This window comes from Ixodes scapularis, unplaced genomic scaffold, assembly GCF_016920785.2.
Source record: "Ixodes scapularis isolate PalLabHiFi unplaced genomic scaffold, ASM1692078v2 PGA_scaffold0__279_contigs__length_252992795, whole genome shotgun sequence".
Classification (NCBI taxonomy): Eukaryota; Metazoa; Arthropoda; class Arachnida; order Ixodida; family Ixodidae; genus Ixodes; species Ixodes scapularis.
The window spans coordinates 237,881,210-237,903,608 of record NW_024609835.1 but is presented as its reverse complement, the minus strand read 5'-3'; the positions used below and the strand labels follow the sequence as shown (position 1 = coordinate 237,903,608).

Here is a 22,399-nt window from a genome sequence, read left to right as displayed (position 1 = left end):
CTATATATAGTAAGCAAAATGTTGCAGCTCTAAAAGTAAAAACTGTTTGCCATACCTCGATAGGTTGGTGGAACACCAGGAAAAACAACAACATTGTATTGAGTGCGAGAATAATTTCAAAAGCTGAGATGATGCATCAATTTCTTTTTCTTTTTTTTTTTCGAGCAACATGACATTGTTGCGACGGGGCTAAAATATTAAGTCACTCAACCAAACTTTCAATGAATGTACTCAATCGTTCATTTATTCTTCTGCTCTCCTTTTTTATGTTTATTATTGTGCAGAAAAAGCAGCGAGTTTCATACTCTTTGCCGTGATTCCCATCATGAGAGAGTCCCAGTATCGCATTTGATTGCGAAGAACAGATCCCGGCATTGTATTTGGGTAGCGTTTGAAATACACGTATTTGAAATAATAAATAGGCAGTATTTAAATAACGGTTAACGAATACATTCCCCAATATGTTATTAAATATGAAATACAAAGTACTCAAAAGTATTTTTAAATGCGTATTTCAAATCATTGCCTTCAAAATGCTGCCCATCCCTGTAATACCATGAGGGCCCCTGACAGGGAATTGCACAAGGAATGGGTGACGCTATACATAAAAAAGTATAATAAGTTAGTAAAAGCAAAAATACAAAAGGCATGTTCACAAAAACAAGCAAACAATTTTGATTATAAAACAGATGTTGATACCAGTACAAATACAAATACTCAGGCAAGCTTAACATAAGTAATGCTCTATTTTGTATCCTTCAATAGCAAATGTCAATTCATCTACAATATTTGTCAGTATAGTTACCTTTATCCCCGAATTCACGGATTAAAAAGGAAAGCATTATTAGCAGTAACGTGTTCATGTCTGGATGACAGACCTTTGATTTTTAAATACAAAAGCAAGCAAAAAATGGTAATTGCTTGTTCACACCAACGCTGTGGCGCAGTGTACAGGAGTGCGTAACTGTTAATGAAGCTGTAGTTGACGATACTTGAGAATCAAACATACCGCGTTCACAAAACTTCACACCTAGTTCCATAAACTCAATGGGGTGCTCCGTCGATTTTTTTAGCTACCCCAACTAACTATATATTTTCGAAATCACCGGCCTTTACCCTTTCCGGTATGTTATTTGGTATTGCACAACTCAAAATAGGTATTGCGAAATTGGCTAGTGAAAATTATGCCAAAACCAAGATTCAAATAGACCCTCGCTCTTCAATGCCGTGATATCATGGGAAAGCAGGCTTGCAGGTCAAGCCGGTAGTCTAAAAACTGACTGTGCCGAGCACTCGTTTCGTGCCGCTGCGCGGCTGCTGGTGGGAGCTTTCAAAGCATTCATTTGACGCCATGAAACTGCTTGTATTCAGTGGGGAAGAAAGTCTATACAGTCCAAAGAACAACTGCCCCTGTCTTCCCATGACGTCACTTCTCCAATGTTGCCTGTAAAAAGTTTCACTTTGAAAAAAAAAAAAAAAAACTCATTGAGGATTAAAATTTTAAATGGAATTACTATGCGAGAAATTATGATTTTGAGATATTTGGGTTACTATTTCAGCGATGTTTGTTGGTGTATTTAGCGAAGAATCGGGCAAACCGGGGATTTTAAAGAAAAAGCCCGAGCGCCTCTTTAAGCGTTTGACAAAGAATACATCGGCGGCAGAAAAATTAGTCCGAGTTAAAATATGGGGTTTCTGTTTGGAATGACGCGCATAAACACGTAAACGTTCCCCAAAGCACCCCGTACTCTTCATAATCATCAGTCCGGATCGAAGCAATGCAACCTAAACAACAAGGTCGTACAGGCTCATTTCTCCGTGCCAGCGGACGCTTTAACGACCACGAGATGGCACCACAAAAGAGGCGCCTCCGCTAGCGTCCACGCGGGAAGAATAAAAACAGAAAATATACGAGAGACAGGCACACACAGTTCTTTCCGTGAAAGAACTGTGTATGTCTGTCCCTCGTATATTTTCTGTGTTTTTATTCTTTCCGTGTGAACTGTACTTTATCCAACGCGCTCTGTTACGTGTACCGCTAGCGTCCACGAAACGCGACCGTTCTGCGCTGACGTGAGGCGGCGTCCTATTGCGTTTTGTCATGAGCGATTCATGGGTGCAAACTAGCGTTTGTCAGCGTCCCTCGGCGACTGTCCAAGGACGCTCAAATCTGGTTCAGACATTTGCCACGGTTGCACTCGCATGCAACCGAAACGGCCGTAACGACCGAAGCACACCGCAACAACAGTTACTCTTGGAATGCTTCGCGAAGCTACCCCTTGCATCGCTTGCTACGCTGTGTATAGGGTCGAACTTTTGTCGCGGTAATTTTGTCGTTACGGTCGTTTCGGTGGCATGCGAACGCAACCAACGCAGATGTGTGAGCGTTAAGGCCCGTTCACACTCTTGCACCCGACTATGACCGAGAGAGACGAGATCTGTTAAAAATTCTTAAAATTCCTTAGGACGAGAGAACACACCAGCAATGTGGCGCTATCTATGCCATTACCCTGGAACTTCATTTCACAAGAGTGAAGGTTTTGCGGGATTTCCGAGGTCCAATGAGCGTAATACCTGTAAGAAAGCCTCGTTTATAACGTTAACAAAAGCTTTTCGAGCCAAGAAAGAAACGATAATGCGCGAGAGAAATAGTAAATATGCCGGACCGCCAAGTTTACACTGCTACCCAATAGCCGATTTTGGTATGTGCGTCTGTGTTTGTACGCCTCCTATTACCTTGCACTCGTTCTTGCCTGAGGTGAAACAAAGTGTACGTGACTTGCAGTGGAGTAATATCATCGGTCGTTGTCGTTGCCTTACCTCGTAGTAGGTACGGTCTTCGACCATATGAAAGACTTACTCTACTCGGTAGTTTCAGGCGGCTGTGCATAATTCGTTTAGGCCGGGACCACATAGCACGGTGGGAGCAGGTGAACTAACCTTTATTTGATCACTTCGGTAATGCCTCTGGCCAATGATTTGCTTAGCACCGCCCCATACACTGACTCGGCGAATGGGAATGTGTGGGGCACCGTACCTTCCGGATAAACTGCCTCGACGAGTACAAGCGGCCTGGTGCAACAGCGTCGCGTCTATGCCACGTGTAGAATGTGTGGGTGAAGGTATTGGCTCTCCCTGACCGAGGCCCTCTTCTTGCAGCCATGTTCCAGACCCCCTTGGTGCCGTCGCTGCCGCCAGGGCACCCAGGCGGCGTGGCCCCCGGTCCCCCAGGGGCCCCGCAGCCCCCCGGCGGGGTGGCCGGGCCCCCCGTGCACGGCCTGGGCCCTCTGTCCCGGCCCCCCGTCAGCATGGCCCAGCTGAGGCCCAGTCCCCCCGTGGGGCCCTCCTCGTCCCCGTCCCCGGGCCTGGGCCCGCCCAAGGACGCTCCCTCGAGGATGCACCCACCACCGGTGTCGGCGCCCATGCCGTTTCCCCAGGTAGGCGCTCCGATGCTTGTCTCTTGTGCATACTCTGTGAGACTCTGTAGCCAAAAAATGTATACCGTTTAATATTAAGGCGCATCGCGTGCCTACCAAATTGGAGGATCATATATGGCGGTTCGCCGTGGTGTACTTCAGGCTAGAAATCTAAACGCAATAAAAACCTTTGCCGTATTCGTTTCTATAGATGCTTTTAACACGCGCCAGATTGCAGCCGCCACTGTTGACCTTCTCTTGTCTTACCGAGACACCGAGCCACTGAAACGGGTGTCGACGATCTTTCACATAACCATGGCAGGGGAGAATGACACAATGGAATCTAAGATGGCAGCAACCTGGCCTGCTATCCTACTAATAAAATGAAGTAAGCGGAATAAAAGGAAACGAAAACCAAAAGTCGGTTATGGTGTCGCGCATGCACAGCTGTGCAAAACGTTTATAGGAGCGGAGTTGATGATTTTCAGCTGGCTCTAGTTCTCCGGTGGTGTGAGTGACGCTTGTCGCTTCTCGCCGTTGCTTGTCGTCTTGATCGCTAGTCGTCATTATCTGTGGCCTTCCTCGTTTTTCGCTAGCGCTGCTTGTCGTCGTCTGCGCGTGTTATTATCGTCGTTATTGTCGCCGTCGTTTGTCGTCATGGTTATTCGCCTCGGGTCGTAGTCGTGTCTTCACTTTCGTCATCACCACCGATCGCGTAGTCTTCACTAAAGTGCTGAACTGAAGCTGGCGTTAACCTGGGGGGGCTATGTTCGACAAATGTTTCGCTTGTCCTAAGAACGAACGGAAGTGATGTAACAGACGATATCGCGTCCGATTGGTTAGAGCCTAGCTCACATGACGAAAGAGGGAACTTTGGTCATTTGAGCCTCTAGCTAATCAGACGCGATATCGTCCGTTCCGTCACTTCCGTTTCTTTTTAGGAGAAACGAAACACTTGCCGAACATGGCCCTCCTGCACCTCCATCAGAATGCCAAATATATAGACAAGGGATGAATGTAAAACATAAAATGCATGTTTAATGAAGCGAACACGTGCCTGAAACTAAAACAACAAAGGTACCACACTACATATTGTGATGACGAGGAATGTAAGATTGCCCCCAATGTTGCCACCTATGGTCTCTTTATAGAAGTGATTTTGGATGACCGTCTAGAGTCTAGACAAAAACACTCGATTAATCCAAAGGTTTATTTGGAACGCTCCAGAAGAATTTCGAGAGGTAAAACGAAAACCTAGGCAGACGGGGTTTGAATCCCGCCTGCGAAAAAGGCGCAGGGGAAAGGCCTTACTGAGTTAGAAAAAGATTAATTAAGAATGAGTTGGGTTTGCATGGTTTTCCTCTGGTGACGAAGTAAAAAGCGTAAAGAAAGATTCGTTGGCAGTTTTTAATTCTAAATCGAGCGCTTCAAAACCATGGGTCCTGGATAGCTGTCTGTCGCATATTCCAGCAGCGCACATAAAATTGGTACAATAAGAATACATTTTAGAGAGGAGGTATAACTCCGCCAAGATTTGTTTTTATTCACTCAAATAATCTGTCGAAAATCAACCTTGTGGGTGGTCTGATTGCCGCATGTGAAGTAATTTCTCATACAGAGATAACAGGGTAAAACAATGCGGGTTCTTCGTCCGTGCCAGCCGTGCATCTTTCCTCGCTAGTGTAGCCAACCTCAATATTTGTTAGAGCTATTGAGAACCCATGTCCCTTAGTGGTTCGTTGCAGTGGGGACGAAATTGGTGTAAAAAAAGGACAAATCATATTTTTTATTCAGGTTTTATATTTAAGCTGGGATGTAAATAATTAATTTTTAGATATATGTTGATTTTTTTTTAATCTGACTGTTCATTATTCTGTTTCAATGCGCCTGATATTTGAAAAGAAAAAAAGAAAGACACAAGGACATCAGAACCAATTTATATCTATAATTATTTTATGAAGTAAAGGGATATTTCATTTAAATACATTTCGTGGGGTGCATACAGTTATTTATTTATTTACTCTCAAAACCCAAGCATCACGAAGAGGCGTGAGTTGAAGCAATAACAGCAATAATAGATACATTCGAAGGATTAACTAAACCGATTAGCAATGGCAGTTTCGAGCAAGTCGGTGCCGGTGATCGAAGCGATGGAGGTGGGGAGGCGCGGTTCGATTCTCGTATTAAAGCGATAGCTGTAAGCTGCTGGTTTCACGGAAAAGCCGGGGTCGGCCTCGGAGGGCCCGGAAAATCCAGGATTGGTCGATAGGATTATGACGTTACTAGCCAGATGACTTCGCGCGCGAATTTCAGACAACGCACAACGCTTAGGGGAAACGTGACTCCACGCGTGGAATGAAAGCGATTAAACCATGACGTGCAACGCCAGCTAAAGGTCGCCGCGTGTCTCAAATGTTTTCACTTTATAAAGTAAATCATTCGCTATAAAGAAAAATTTGAAAAAGAAAACAAATTAGTTGGAGGTGGGATTAGAATTCAAGACCCTTCGGTTGCGAGCCAGACACACTGCCAACTAGGTCACGCAGACATATGCTTGTACGTCTTAGGAACGAGCGAAGGTTTGAGTGTTTAGCTATAGCGTTTCACTCTTAAAAGCGAAGCTTAAGCATGACGAAAATACTCCCTGTAGTAGGGCAACAAGAGGGACAAAAGGCAAACACATATCTCCATTATTTTCGTAATTATTGACCAGCTAGCTCGCACCTTTACATTTAATTGCATTATAAGCTTAAGCGTCCTGTTGTCATTTTATGAATGCTCGTATTTGTGCAGTAAATATTTGGGAATAAAATATGATTGCGAATTTGTGAACAAATAAATAGCAGCCACTTTCGAATCGTATTGAAATTTTGTCTGAAAGCTTAGGTATTCCAAAGTTTGAAAATAAGCGATATAAACGTCCCACACCCCAGCGACCTTTCCAGCTGAAATGCGGCCGGCTGGCGGCTCTTGAAAAAGCCCGATGCGTGCATGTCATTAAAGATTATGCTAGCCAGAATAATGCGCACACAGCACGATAGCAATCAACAGGCATCGCTAGCTTGCTACTACCGATACCTGCCGATGGTGCTGGAAACAAAGGCCCAAAAAGGATGAAAGCAAGCCACTGCCTTCTTGTCAGCTCTTTAATTATAGTTTTTTAATCTGTAACTGCCAACAATAATAATTCACGTAGAGCAACAAAGACAAGAAAAAAGGGAGAGAGAGGGGGGAGGGGGACTGAGCGCTTTGCTTTTTCTCATCATGTGGGAGCGGCAATTTTCGTTTCTCTCGAGCCTGACAAAAATACTTCCTTTAATAATTATTTCGTTAAAACTTCTCTTTTTTTTTTTTTTTTTTTTTTGTTAAAATAGTTCAGGACTGGAATGCGCTAGATGAGGTGATAGTTTGTGCCAAAAGTTCTGACAAGTTATTTTTACTTTTTCATCGTCCATTCAGTCCTGCGATAAGGCTATGCGGGCGCTGCAGGAGCCAAATAAATAAATTAAGAAAAAAAAGTGTTTATAGAAATGATCGAATAATCCAGACACCAAATATCAATGAAACTGTTCTTCGGGAACGGACTGATTTAGATAATACCAGGAAGATTGCGTGACAAATGTTATTATTTAAAACTCGATTTTAATGACGACATAAAGAATCTTTAAATTTTCTTTCCACCCTGGCTCTTGGGCGTTGTTGTTCAAACTAATTTGGAGTCAACGGTAAAAGTACACGAATAGTTCTTGGACCCACATTCCACCTCTACGTTCAGTCCTTTGTAGGGATTTAATGAAACAAGACGGTATACTTTGTGTAATACCTTTTTTTTCACAGTAATGAGTATTCCAAGCTGTGAACTTATGTACTTTAACTCACTTTCGAGGTTAGCCCCCCTCCCCCCCCCAATGATCTCTTTTATATTTCCAAATATCTCGTATGGTAGGTAACCCGTGCATTTGTTACATCAAGCTCGAAGCTCCGAGTCTTTATCCCGTCAATTTTCTGCTCCTCTTTAGCAGTGGTGGTGCGGCGCTCTGTTCTAAGTTTGAATATTAATAACTTTGTATGATATAAAATGCTCCCTTTCAACCAGTTTTTATGGAAACGGCTTGAATGATTTTTGTTGGTCGACTTTCTTCATTCTTTGTCCTAGAAAGAAAAAAAGGCTGTGTTCGTTCAAGGCCTTATTGAAAAGATCACTGTGTAGATGATGCGTGAAGGGTGTAACCTTGGCTGTTTGTCACAGTTAAAAATATTTGTTTTGTTGGTGTGAACTTTTGACATGAAAGTTCAGAAGCTCTTCTTCTAAACCAATTAAAGGCATCACTGTGTGCGTGTGTATGTGGGTGTGGGTAGTTTTTGGTGGGTGGGTGGTTAAAAATCATTGTATATTTCTGTGACCTCTAGCTGTAGAACGTTTTTTGCCTGAACCAAAAGGTGGTTGGGCTTTGTAGGTAGCCTCATTTAGTTTGGTTTGTGATGGGGGTCAGCGTTGCGCGCGACCTTGAAGACCAGGATGTTCGGTGGTTTTGTGGCGGTTCTAGTTTTGTATATAAGGAGGCTGGTTGCATAAAATTATTAGCTAGGAAGATCGGTGGCCGAGTGGGCTAACGCGTCCCAGCTCGGAGCTTGGAGCGGAAGCTTGCGCTGCAGAACCTCCTGGGTTCGATCCCCTCCCCCTGCCCGTTTCGATCTGGATTGGTTTCGTACCGGCACGCGTTCGTGTAATTACTACTGCGTGATGCACGTTAAAAACCCCAGATTAGCGGTTGTACTGCACTCGTTAAATATCTCATCTACAGCCAAGAGACAGTTCACCCTTTGAGGCGTACGAGCATCAAGGCTGTATAAATTTACAAGCAACTAATTTTTTTTTTGAACATCAGCTGAGTAAGAGACGCTGTCTGTCCCCGTTACTTTCTCTTACACTGACAAAAATTCCTTCTTCTGATCTAGTCTCGGGTTAATATCGCAATGATAACATGTTCATGAGCTCGTGGTTCGTGTTCTTTCGTGTTCTATGTAAGAGTTCTCTTTTCACTACCGAAACTTGGGGATGGGCATTGAGATTTAGGACCATGCCACAGATTGTTTTGTGTGCGTTCCAATATGTAGTTTTTTTTCGTCTGTTCGGAAGTCAGGAAGCAGCGACGGCGCTTCCTTCATAGCGATACAACGACCAAGCAACGTAACACTCCCCATGCCACGCAGCAATTCCTTTTGGTTGCGTTGTTTTTTGTAGTTTTTCTTTTTCGTTTTTTTGTTGTTGTTTTTTTCGGGGGGGAGGGGATTTTGAAATTTGTCAACCTCAGACGACGCCTGATTTTGTATATTACGAACGAAAACCTCGTTTTAGAAACGGGACTTTTGTTCTTGACGGCCCGAGCACAAAGATAACAGTGGCACCCAAAAACGTCGTTCAACAAATAACAAAATGAGCCTTTACAGCGTACGTCTCTCTAGAATTGCGTTTCCGCGCATAACATATCACTTCATTTATTTTCTTGTTCTTTTTGTGTTTTTGGCAGCTTCATACTGAATTTGAAACAAAATATATTTGGGCGTTCGTATCGAGTTGTGCTTCGCTTGGCAAACATATTCAAGCGCCGCAGCGTGTTAGAAACATCCTGTCAGTACAGGTTTAGGCGCGTCCCTGGTTAGTAAAAATATTCAAGCTCTCAGTCAACAGACTGGAATAAAATAAAACATTCTTCATTTTAATTACAGCTGACATGAGTTCATTAAAAAAATTCAACGCGGGTGAAGTGGCTAATATTATCATTGCGTCACTCGTATAAAGACACAAAACTAAGGCACATTGCGAGCCTCTCAACCTTGTTTTAATTCCTATCTTCTGTCAAGATGTTGTTGTTTTTATTTTTGTATTTTAGTCATTTAAGAGGAAATAAAAATACTTCGTTTTAGTATCTCTTCAATATTCGCGCATAAGAAGTTCTCACGTCCTCGCGCATTTCTTAAAAAAAATGTCGTAATTCAGTTCGAGCCATACACCGATTACAGGTTCGTCCCTTGGGCCAACAACCGCACCTCTGAGAATGCCGTTCTCGAGGCGCACACCGGTGCGCTGATTAGAAAACACGAGCTTCTGGTTTAGGTACACCCTGGAGTTTTTTGTCCCAGCCCCTTGGTCACTCACAGCGAGCATTTAGACACGCCCTATAAACTGGTGTCGTCTTTCTCTCGCGCCTTGCGTTCCATGAGGCCACCAGCATATGAAACCAGTCTTGAGGACCTGACGCCGTCTGTGCCTACTCTCAAGATGCTCTTATTTTCTCGCCGCGTATCGTAAAAGATTTTACGTTTAATATCGAACTTTTTCTATTGAATTTAGAGAAAAGTTTATTGAGAGCTCCCGCTGTCTTTCACGATCGTCCCAGCGTTCTGTCTCATTGCAACACCTTTGGAACGATGCTAATGAGGTGTTTTACAGAATCGCTTTCACAGGTCGGGAGCTTCTCTAGACCTGCAATTCAGCGCATGCTATGAAACGGCAGCGGGAGTTCCCGAATTTGATGTGGAAAGTCTAGGAATCTCGACACCCGCAAGTAACTTACGATTTGAAATTTCGGTCGCCCTTTGCACAATGGGCGACGCCATTCTGTTTCGGCGACGCGACGCCCCATAGCTGACCCGTGTGCCCGGCATTTCCTCCTACGTCCGCTTTGAGAGGCTTCTGGATTAAAATGGAAGAGTTTTGCCGCTTTCTCCACGGCGAAGACTGGCGGTTGAGGCGGTTCGTTCGGTCCCTTTCGAGTCTATCCCGAAGGGAGGGAAGCAAACGGTCCTTGTTTCTTGTTTAGCCCACCGATTAAAAAACGTCACCGGAGCTGGCCGTTGAACCTCTGAACCCTGCCGGCGCATCTCGACCCTCGATTTTCCTTTATCGCAGCCGCGAGGAAGGAGTAGCAACAATGACATTAGGCGAGAGTACAAGAGAGAAAGAGAGACAAAAAAAAAGAAAGGAGGCATCCCTTTTTTTCTTCTACGGCGTGCCTTGACGTGCGCCGGCGACAGATAGGTGCTCGGCGCGGGCCCCATAATGCAAACATACCCGATAGCCCGCCGCCGTCTTGCTCGGACAAAGCCAGCGCCTTCAATGGCCCCCCTCAGCTTTCTTCGGGACCTTACTCCGTGGCCACACTAGGGGCACACTAACCGTCGTCTAATACGCGCAGACAGGTTGGGTCAGGAGCTCGGGTCTGCCGCAATATGCGGCCTTACGAGTCCTCCTCTCTGAATCCCCGCCGCCGAGCTTCCCTGTGCCATTAAGAGGCATCGCCCCTTCTTTTTTTATATTTTTTTATTACGAGGTCTTCGCTGGCACGGCTACTGCAGCGGCGGGGACAGGTATATATGTTAATAGAGGGACATTTTTTCTCTCCTCGATCCGCTGATGCGGGCTACATTTTTTTTTGTTTCTTTTTTGCCTTTTTTTTTTGTTTACTTTTCCGGGCTAGGGTCGCTCACTGTTCTATGGCCTGTGAGCCCTTTGTAGGCGCCCTGTGTAGTACATAATCTTTGGGGTTCGACAATGGCCGACGGGACTCTTGACCCTCCCCGCAAGCGGGCCTTTGTTGACGAGTTTGCGTTGTTGGTGGACGTCCTTTTCCCTTTTTTTCTAACTTCTTTTTTCCTGGCATCACCAAAGTGGCTCGAGCGAAACGGCCGATAAAAATAAACGGCACGTTTGTCGTATCACACAGCTTAACAGGGGCCTTTAGCCGATCCGTTTTTTTTTTTTTCTTATCCCCTTTTTCTTTCTGCTTTCTGTCACTTTTTTGCGACGTCTAACCCTGTGGGAACCACCGTTACCTGACCGAGTTCACTGACATCCATCTTTTTCTATCGAGGATGCATCTTGGAGCCGAACCTGTCTTTGTTTTGGTTATTTGTTTGCTCCGGGGTTCGCCTTTCTTTCGGGCCGGCGTAAAAGAAAAGACGGATGTCAATTGTCGGCCCGGTTGATCTCTCTGGCAATTTTTTGGGGGCTGACCCTTTCGCTCGCTATTTTTTTGTCCGCTCCTGGACCCCTGGTCCCCGATCCGAGGCTCGTCCCTTTGTAGCCCCTAGGCCAGCACCCATTGTTCTTGGCTTGTTTATTGTTTGTGGTCTCCGGCCGCACCTCGTTGCGAACTTTCGGGGCTCAGAACCGGACTTTGTTTACCGAGGAAAAGGACGAGGGTTTTTTCCAAACCCTCGTCCTCTTCTTTTTTTAATCGCTCCTAAAGTTTTTACGCCGCTTTTAGTTCCTTTCTTCTCACTCGTCTTGCTTTTTTCTAGTCTGATATTTTTTTTTTTTTTCTGTGCTTGGGGCCAAGGGTCGGTTGCCCAACGTCCGCAACGGAAGTAGGCCTGAGATCTTGCTCGCTTTTCTGTTCGCGTTCCGTAAGTAGAACAAAAGAAAGACTGGCAGCTCCCTTTCTTTTTGGTGTACACTGCAGCTTCATTCATGGATTGTTTGTATAGGTCCTACAACTTTGCGCTTTTTTTGTTGTTATTTTCTTTCTTTTTTTTTTTTTTTTTTCTTGCGAAACGTGAACGTTGTCGCTTGTTCAATGAAAGTTTGTGGGGAAATAAGCAGGGACGAGATTAAACGCTGGTCCTCGTTTCGATATGCAGCAGAGAGGGAGACGCCAACGGCTTAACGCACCCAGGTTTTGTGTCTTCGATCTCGTGTTTAAAGCACTACCCATAGCATCATGGGCGTTTGTTTGTAGTGCTGCTTTAAATACCCAATGCAGGCACGAGCGCAATGGCACTACGAATTCGTTCGTTTTCGTGATAAGAAAGAACAGAGGTCCGATGCAGAGGATCCCTTTTTTCCGCTTCGGGATAGATTTTAGAAAAATAACTTTGCAGACCGCAAAGAGCTGATCACGCAGCGTGGCACGTTTGTAAAGATTTAATTAAAATGTTGTTATTCCCAAGAAAGAATTCTGAGCAGCGAACTTCGCAAGTGTAAAGTTTTGAAATAAAAAATCTCTAAAAATTAGGCAAATTAAAAAAAAAAGTTTCCAAAAGCCTACAACTAAAAAACAAAAAACTTCAGCGGAAGCACGTTTTTTTACATATGGTGTCATTTTTCTGCACCTTATTTTTGTGTCTGTTTTTTTTTTCGTTTTTAGCAAACAATGACGTAACTAAATAATCGGGATGGCAGCAATCGCAACTGTCAATTTTTAGGGGACTGCAAACAATGATTAGAAATTTTGGTACATCAGAGGGAAAACTTTTGGGGACCGTCACAATATGCTTCGTTTTTAGATGAACCTCTCATCATAGTTTTATTGCCAAGACCGTCGACTGCACGCAAAATGCCAGCAGCTTCCAAATACCGGTAACAGAATGCTTTCTTACTTGCAATGTTTCTAGTGTTGTACGGAACGGTGTTCCAAGGAACGGCGTTTCTGTAACGCGTTCCTCTTAAGGCCCGTTCGCACTCTTGCGACCGAGTACGACTGAGAGAGACGAGATCTCTTAAAACTTCTTAAATGTTTTTAGAATGAGGGAACACACTGGCATTGTGGTGCCATCTATGCGGTGACCCTGGAACTGCATTTCACAAGAGCGAAGGTTTTGCGGGATTTCCGAAGTCAAATGTGCGTAATAACCATAGAAAGGCTCGTTTATAACATTGACAAAAGTTTTTCGAGCCAAAAAAGAAAGGATAATGCGCGAGAAATAAAAAAAATATGCCGGACCGCCGAGTTTACACTGCTTCCCAATAGATGGCGCCAGTGTGTTTTCTGGTTTAAGAAGTTTTAAGGAACCCAGGTTTAAGAGGTCGCAAGAGTGTGAACGGGCCTTTAGGAGGACGCCAATGTTTTATCTTGCATCAGTGCAACGGGAAGTCGTTCTGTTCTCGACAAAACAACAACAGAAACGTCGTTCTTTTTTTTTTTCTTATTTATTACTTAATTTACCCGAATTTCGTGGCCATTTTTAGTTTTTACTGGTGTCTATTTCCACCTCCAACTTCTAGGGATGAGGAAGGATCCTATAGATAGCCAAAAACAAGGAACTGGATCGAATGTTATCGTTGCGACTCGACACGTCGTTCGGTGAAGATATTTTTGCTCGCTCGCTTCTTTTTTTTTTTTTTTTTTTTTCTTAATGCGAAACGTTCTTTTGCTTGTCGCTGCAGATTTCGTGAAGCCGCACTTCGTGAAGTCGTGTCCTGTGACGTCCAACGATGCAACGCGCGCAGTGTTGCATCATGGGACGTCACAGACCAGCACACCAATTAAGTTTCTCCGCTAAATTTAGCGAGGAAGTTGAATCGCTGTATTGGTCACGTGGCGTCAATCTCCACGCGCAATTTAGCGAGAAAACTGATGTCCCGTCACACAACACCTATTTAGTTTCCCCGCTAAATTTAGCGGCGAATATGTCGTCACGTGACCTGATGTCAGATAACCTGTACAACAATTTAGATTTTCCTTCAAATTTAGCGTGAAATGACACACCAATTCAGATTCCCTGCTACATTTAACTGGCAAATTGGCGTCACGTGGCCTGATCTTGCGTGATGTTGGAACCTTTCACGTAGGCAACACAACTGCCCAGCAGTTTGCCATACTCCACATATCGTTCAGTGAAGAGGGGAGGGGGAAGGAACCGCGAGAATAGTGGGTCTCCTCTACGCGGCAAATCACCGTCCGGATTGCGGCAGGAGGAGAAACCGAGGACGGGCTCGAATAGATATGCAGAAGTGCGCGAAAGCTTCAGATAGTGAGATTAGCGACGTGATAGGGCGTTGGCGAAACTGTGCATTTCAAAAGGCATTTCGGACTCTTTGTGATGTCAGGTAGCGCTTCAAGCACGATTGTCCTCGCGGTCTTCACAAGCTGCTTGAGGTAGTCGACGTCGTGCATCTTGGAGAATGTCATTAGTATAGCAATGAGACCGCGCTTTCTGCATTCGCTGTCGTTTCGGGATCCTTTAGTTTTTGGAGGTAGGCCACCGACCTCCCGTTGGAGTGAGGGAAGAAGAACTCTTGTTTTCGCACATCCTATACGCTCAGGCGGCGTAATACTTTCTGCCTTGTCTAGAATCCAAGAACGGTATAACTTTTAGAGCTTAAGGCACAGTGTAGGCGTCGGCCAAGCAGCGGCTCAAAAGTTTGCGGACGCATACAATCTTGGGTTTCTCAACTTTCGTTTGGTGACAGCCGGTGTATTCTGTCTGTCCACTCGCAAGTACCCGTCCCGGACTTCTGAACGTCTGCTTTCGCAGCCGTTCAGATGCCGGTGTCAGTGGCTGCGCTTGAGGAACCTCGAAGCCACTCTGCCGGCTCCAAGGCAAAGCGTCGGCCTACGGAACCCCAGTTGACGGGTCTGAATGCCCGCCGAAATGACCGCATTCTCTTTAAGGCTTGTTGCCCAGAAGGTGCCACGTGACCGGGATTCCGATTGCACGTCCCCTAAGATCCCCGTGTCCCCGAAAGTAATCTTCAGTCATCCGCTGGAGCGTGCCGGACGTCTGACGTTAGTTTGGAACGTAAACCGTCAAATTTGACTTCATCAACCTCAAAAACTATGTCCTGTATACAAGGATTTCGGGCCAAAAACGCGACGCTCGAGCCAAAAAATTACGAGAAGGCACGCCGGTACCGTTTGTTTTCTCCAGCCTCACGCGTCATTTCACTTGTTCCGAAAGGGCACCCGCGCAGCGGAGAGCATCTCGAGATTTCACGCTCTGGCAGCGACAGTTGCTCCGAGTCCGGGAGACCGATTGTTCGCAATTATACGAGCCCGTTGTCGGAGAGGCCCGACCAGCGCCGGCGTTTCCCGCGCGGCCCCTTCGCATCGGCCCTGTCGTCTGGAGGAACTCCGCAGTGTGTCTCTCCCGCGTGGCATTTCTTCTTCAAGCCGGGCGCTCTTCTTTTGTGTACGCGGGCGCGGTTAGACGGCGTGGCGGGGAGCCTGCATTAGCGTTAAATGAACGCAATTCCAAGAATGTGTCGTGCTCTTTTCGCCGCGGTGCTACTTTCTCTTAGTCTGGCTGTGTTGCGGTTAATTTGGCGTTTAATTGGCGCCTTTCTTCCATTACTTCCGTCATTACCCCGTGCCCACGAAGAAGAAGAGGCTGGTCATTCTGGTCGGCCCTCTTGCCAGGTCCTTGGGCGCTCGTCTCCGAGCTCCTCTCGGCGTTTTGTGGAAGTTGACGCAGAAGACGCGCCACGAAAGAGTCCTCAAAGTGCGCGCTCTTCTTCGCGCGCTTTGTTAGCGCCGACGAGAGAGCCGGACGACAGTGGCGTCCTCTCTCGGGCATTGCGTGCAACAAACTGTGCCGGAGCGGAAGAAAAAAAAAATAATAAAAGCGTTGCAAATTGGGGTTATTAGAACGAATCTCGAGATCTTTTACGGGCTCAGTTGCACAATTTCCTGCCGCTCAACGCACGCAGGTTGAGACAACGTCGTGCCATGTTGCGTCTTATAAGCTCTGGTCGCACTGGATATACATCGTATAAATAAGTCTGCTTACAGATTCGAACGCGAGTTACCGCGAGATCCGTGCTTCGAATGCCGCATGTCAATGAGTTTACGGAGAATACTTGGCACGCGGCATTCGAACCAGGGATATTGCGATGACCAGTGTTTGCATGGTGTATATGCAATGTGACCCCGGTTTTAAGCTTTCGCATCTTGTGAATTACGTCTTTGACTGCTAAGTATTCGCTTTTACGTCGGTTTCAATTTTATATATTTATCGATTTATTTATTTAGTTATTTTAGGATTCTGTAGGTATACATTGATGGCCCATACAAGTCAGGAGCAATTATCATTGAAGGCATAAGAAGTCATACGCGACATGCAGAGATAGAAATAACTAATACCAAAACAAAAACGTCCCACCACTTTGAAATGCATCGAACAAAAGTGCCCAACCAACTGAAACACATTCCATCTGTGGGCAGTGATAATTGTTTGCTGCCCACCACTACAGAATCTCCAATATTATCAATAACTAAAACAAAAAACAAACAAACATTATCTTGAATGAATACAAAATGCATCCCTACAATTAAAAGCAGCGTATAAAAACACTGAGATATATAAAAAAACACGATAGATCGACAGGCTCGTAAAGTGGGCATGATATGATGACACTGCAAACCTGGGTTAGTGACGTAAGACTTTCGGGAGATGAATCGGTGGATAAACTGTTTACCACCGACTCTGGTAGCCGGTTCCACTCTTTGATTCATTCATTCATTTGCTTTATTTTCAGTGCTACACAAACAGCTATACGCCTTCTTAGTGGTGCACTACGTCTAAATAAAAAGAATTTGCATTTTAAGAACACATGTTGACGTGTCAGAACGAAAGGAAGACATCGATGCAGTTTCTAAATGTTCGTTCGCATCCAAAAATATCAATACCAAGTTCATCTAAATTGGATTCGAATTTGTTAAAAACCAGTTGCAGTCGGGTAATAGGGTCAGAGTTGTGTTAAATGGAAAGATAGAACAACGAGCGTCTGCGAATAGACCGTTGAGGAACACGCAAATATACGCTGTTCAATAACGTTGTGCAGTCCACAACAACTTTAACAACTTTATACAAAAACATGAAATTACGCGTCATTCGCCTATTACACAAGGAGCGTTAGCCAATTTGTCTACATATTCTCTCATAGTCATAAAATACCTTGGACTGCAAGTAACGATCATAAAAGACACGTATAAATTTTCTTTGCGCTCGCTCAATACCGAATGAGTTAGATTCTCCAAAGCTGTTCCATACAACTGAAGAAAACTCGAGGCGGCTTAGCACAAGAGAGCGAAATGACATTAAAAAACACTGTGGATTTCTAAAATTTCTCGATATACGCGTTATGATACCAAAAACATTTAGATACGAATTTAAAGTATTCATAACCTGATGATTAAACGAAATTTCAGTGCCTAAATGTACACCCAATCCCTAATCAGAGACACACGGCTGATAACAGTTGTGTCTAAAGCATAGCAAGATTGCAAACGTCACATTTCCTGCTGAGAGAAATAATTTTCGTTTTTGATTCGTTTAATACAAGGCCACTGGTCAAGCGCCACAAAGAAATAGAGCATACGTCACGCTGAAGCAAAACACAGTCCTCAGTGTTTGTCCGTCGATACAATTTTATGTCGTCGGCAAATAACAAAAGTGTTGAGTATTTCACACACGAAGTGAGGTCATTTACGAAAATTAAGAAGAGAAGAGGCTCAAGATTGCTTTCCTGTGGGACTCCCGACGTAGCCAAGAAGGGATTCGATAAGCAACTTGACACACGTACCAAGTTTTCGCGTTTAGACAAGTGACTCTCAAAAAGTTTCAACTGCACTAGGAAATAAAGAGTTATTAAATAGATGAACACTACTTTAAAATGTAGCGTCTATGATTTTCACGTATTTCATTTAATGTCTACAGCTTTCACGCCTTCCGTGTTATATCTAGAACGTTCACGTCTTCCTAGTACGCCAAGGACTCACGTATTCCATGTTACATCTAGGACTTTCAGGTTTTTTTCTTTTGTTACGTATAGCGTTTTCAGGTATTCGGTGTTACATGGGCTTCTACGTCATCCATCTTACTTATTCCTCGATACAGATTGTTGGGCGAGTTGGTACTGGGTACTCAAAAATAGGATAGCGCTGAAGACTCCTACCTTTTCGTCTTCTCAAGAACTACCATATTTTTTATTACTTATGAAACTCACATTTGCCGTGAATTACGCCTAGCATTCACGTATTTTATGTTTTATGAGACTTTCATGCATTCCATTTTAGGTCTAGTACTTTCCAAAGAATGCAGAATTCTGTTCTTGAACGGCTCTGGGACGTGAGTAATATAAAATAGTTGCGTCCGAAGGTGGAAACGTGAGGGGGAGTAGTGGACGAAACGCTGACGTGGCTATTTTTCGGCGGAAGACCGTTCTGCTATTTATTTCTTATCCTTTCCAAGACAACAAATACGCAGTAAAATGTCTCTAGTTTGTTATCAAGAAAAAGTTCATACTTACCCACGTGACGTCTACTGCGAATCGTAAAGGAGAAATATCCTGAAATACGTCACGTGATAGGCCGGAAAAAAAAGAAAAAAAGACAGCGTTCTGAAGCTTAAAAATGCTAATAAAGAAAAAAAAAATTTTTCTTCACGATCTGGGCCCGTTTGCTTGATGCTGGTTAAATGGACCATGAAATAAATTTTGGGTTGGGATAAATTGGGATTTTACTAATAGAGTATTTTTAATGTGCCAAAATAAAACTATCACACGAGCATAAAAAGCCTCAAGCCTGCTTTTCGGTATACGAAATTGTGCAAATTCAGCCGACTATATTTCGTGCCCCCTTTCCTTCGAAAGCTCGCCGCCTTTCCACTGTGATGCATCCGCGGTGCTCATGCAGCTCAGCCGAACCCGGCTCACGCATTTGACACAAGCACTGCGTAACTCAGACGTATGCGCTCGTCAACAGTCAACTTTATTTGATTAGCTCAGTAACGAAACTGCTTCTAGACGCTGCTTGCACGAGCACCCCCTCACTCACCACGACTCCCCTCCCGTCGCTCGACGCGCCGGGCGGCTGCTGTGGGGTAACTGCAGTGTGTTTTATGGAACATGTAAGTTTCGAAGCACAGCGATGCAAGTTTCGAAGCAAGATGGAGTTCCGCCGTACTCTATGGAACACTCAGTTATAAAACGAAAATCTTGGTCAAGTTTTAAACGACGGGAGGCGGACTGAGATGAGTGAGGCGGGGTACTCCCTTTCGTGAGAGTTCCACAACTGAGGTAATCTAGTAACGTTTTCAACACCATTGCATCCGTCGACGAATATTTGAATTCGCCTTAGTGTAAAAAAAAAACAGTATACATGATAAAAAAATTATAACAAACATGAAACGTCCTTATTCACGGAAAAAAAGCACAACGAATTCAAATCTTAAAGACACTTCAATGTGTGATTTAAACAAACAACTCGAGTTCGTCAAAGAAAACATCTCAGGCATTGAAATTTCTACGACCTCATTAGGTAATTTATTCCAGGCATCAATTGACCGCGGAAAGAAAGAACATTTAAAAGCATCAGTTCTACATTTATATGGCTGAATATTCTTTTAACTGTCTTTTCGGAGATACACGTAAGCAGGCTGAGGAGATATGCTGATTTAGAGATAAAAGTACTTTCGGGAAAAATGTTAAATAAATGTTTCAAACGGAGCCATGAACGTCTCTGACTCAGAGACCTCTAACCCAGAGACGATTTAAGTGCAGTAACACTTACTCTCAAATCATAATTTCCCGTAACAAACCTAACAGCGCGATTCTGGATTTTTTTTTTTTTCAATTTGATCTTCCAAATATAGCGTAGTTCCAGAATGTACACGCATAATCAAGAATGGATCGTACATGTGAAAAAAAACAAGGTTTCTTTTAGCGATGATGAACCCAATCTAAAATTAAGGGTAATGAAACCTAGTGACCGACTAGCCTTTGCAGTGATGTACTAAACATGTCGTTGCCAAGTTGTTGAAAAAATAACTCCTAGATATTTAGCCTCAGTTAAAAGGTTAACTGAGAAAATGAAATAAGTTACGGTAATTACATTAAAATTGTTACACTACTCATTGCTAAAAATAACTAAATTACTGTAATTACATTACTGCAATTACATATCTGCCAGGTCTACTACGACGCACACGCGATAGAGTCGTAGTTGCAGCGTCGGGTTGACGCTGCTACCCGAATAGTACTAAATGTAAGAGCTTAGATATCAACACTCCAAAGCAGATTTGCCAGATTCGAGCGTGTATGCATAGCCTCCTCTATAATCACAAAGCCTGGCAGTTCGATGGCGGAGCCATATAGAGTGACCGGTCGCAGAATTGGAGCGCGAGGATATGGTAGCACAGAGCATTTTTCGGGGAGTCTGGTATTCAGCGCACAGCTTCTGCAGCGGCGAGGACCCGGAATATGGTTTTGAAACCCGACGAAAAAATAAGTGGTAGCCCGAGGAACGCCAGAAGATCGAGCGGACATTCCATCGCTCGGGACAAATATGTTTCGGCGTCTCGCCGCAGTGCGGCGTCCGTTACATGACTATTGTCTGCTGTCGGCGGCCGCGTCTCGTGGCGATCTGCTAGGCTTTGTCAGTACAGACTCAGAGCATGCTACGGTGTGTGGTACGATATGTGAGATAGCGGCGCCAACGCGGCCGTTTGCTTCAGTTTCCCATCCCGTGCATAGCAAACGCAAGTTGTTGGTGTTTCTTGCATTTTTTTCTGGAAATTTACACTCAGGAAATTTTAATATAATCAATGCACCACCTGAAAACACCTTCGTGAAAAGTTTCATTGCACTCTGATCTCTCAGTTTGTTTATACGATTTCTTTAATGCCCGCGAATATCCCTCGAGAGAACCTGTATTAGTAGAGTTTATGATGTGCTTCGAGTCTAACACATATCAGCGCGATTCGAAAGGGTGAAATACTTAGCACGTATATACAATGGGCGGGGTTTTTGAAGCCACCCCAGTGAAAAACAGTGGTAACCTCCCCACGTAATTTTGTGCGTGTGTTTCCGGGGGGGGGGGGGGGGGGCATTTCTTACTCTTTCGACCAAGAAACCCCAGATTGGTTCACTGATGTCTAGATCAGGCAACTGCAGAGGCAATCGCAGATGGTAAACATTTTTCTCATGTTCGTCCAAACACTGCCATTTCGACGTGAGTGCTGGTACTGGTCCATTGCCATCCTGATGAACGACGCCACCTTCTGATTACAAAGTTCGAATCATTGAGTGCAAGAAGTCCTCCAGATTGGCCCAGTAGTCCATGGCAGTGATCTACTCATCGAGCACAATCAGTGGATCTAGAAAATGCCAGGGTATCCTGGCCCAAACAATCAACGATCCACCTCCTTATATGTATGTATGTATCTTTTATTTTAGACACAAAAAAGGGTTGGGGGGCTGGGGCAAAAAAAGACGGGTTGCCTTCTGTTGAGGCTCCAGCACCTTTTTTACAGCATTCGGAGGAGACACAGGAACATAAATAGAACAAATATACAAAGATGCAGCAATTTTAAAACTCACAACAAACACAACAACAGATAACTGTCTACTTCGTACTAACTGCAGATCAGGAGTAATTTAGTATATAATCTACAATCCTTTTTTTTTAAAGAAAAACGAAATGTGTGCTTGGGCCATTTCTGCTATGTTTGGGTGTTTCTTTTGTTTAGTAGATCTGGCACGAGATATTTAGCTTTGTACCGTAATTAGTTCGAACCCTGGGTTTTGTAAACTGTCCACTTCTAAGACTGTAATTTGCCGAGGTTTGATCGAAGGTATAAAGAAAGAGCGCTTCGTTCTGTCTAGTTTTATTAAAAATAAAAACAGATAATTTGAGAAACAGGATTTGATCTATATTTAATATTTTATACTTTTGAAATGCTGGGAATGAGTGTTCGTACCTTTTAAGGTTCTCAATAAATCGAACAGCCTTCTTTTGCAAAATAAATAGTTTTCCTTTATTTGTTTGTGTAGTGGTTTCCCATACTAACATACAGTACTGTAAGCGTGAGTAGACCAGCGAATAATATAATTGCAGTTTCACCCTTTTTGATAGTAATTGTCGGAAATTTTTAATATTCCTATTGCTCTTGCAATATCAACCCTCATTTTTTCTATGTGTACAGTCCAACTCAGTGTTTTTTCGAACCATACACCAAGAAACTTGTGATACTTAACGCCTTGTTTTTTTCCCCGCCAAAGAAGATGTTCAATGTACGCAAAATAGGTTTGTTTTTTTATCTGAACAACACATATTTTGTTTGACTTATTGTTAAGATTAAGCTGGTTGCGCTTTAGTTGCAATAATAATTACTAAGCTAACTATTTGCTAATTCCTCGTAGTGATCCAGATTTCCTCTTGAAAAAAAGGCATTGGTATCAGCAGCATATAAAATAATATCAC

At 43.9% G+C, this 22,399-nt stretch overlaps 1 protein-coding gene across 1 annotated transcript in view; it reads left to right on the top strand.

Moving 5' to 3' along the window:
- LOC8027668 (NGFI-A-binding protein homolog) overlaps positions 1–22,399 on the top strand; it is a 267,104-nt gene that overhangs the window by 63,790 nt on the left and 180,915 nt on the right. The window contains exon 3 of the mRNA XM_042294442.1: positions 3,160–3,437. Within this exon, the coding sequence (XP_042150376.1) occupies positions 3,160–3,437 (278 nt within the window). The remainder of the gene's footprint in view (positions 1–3,159; positions 3,438–22,399) is intronic.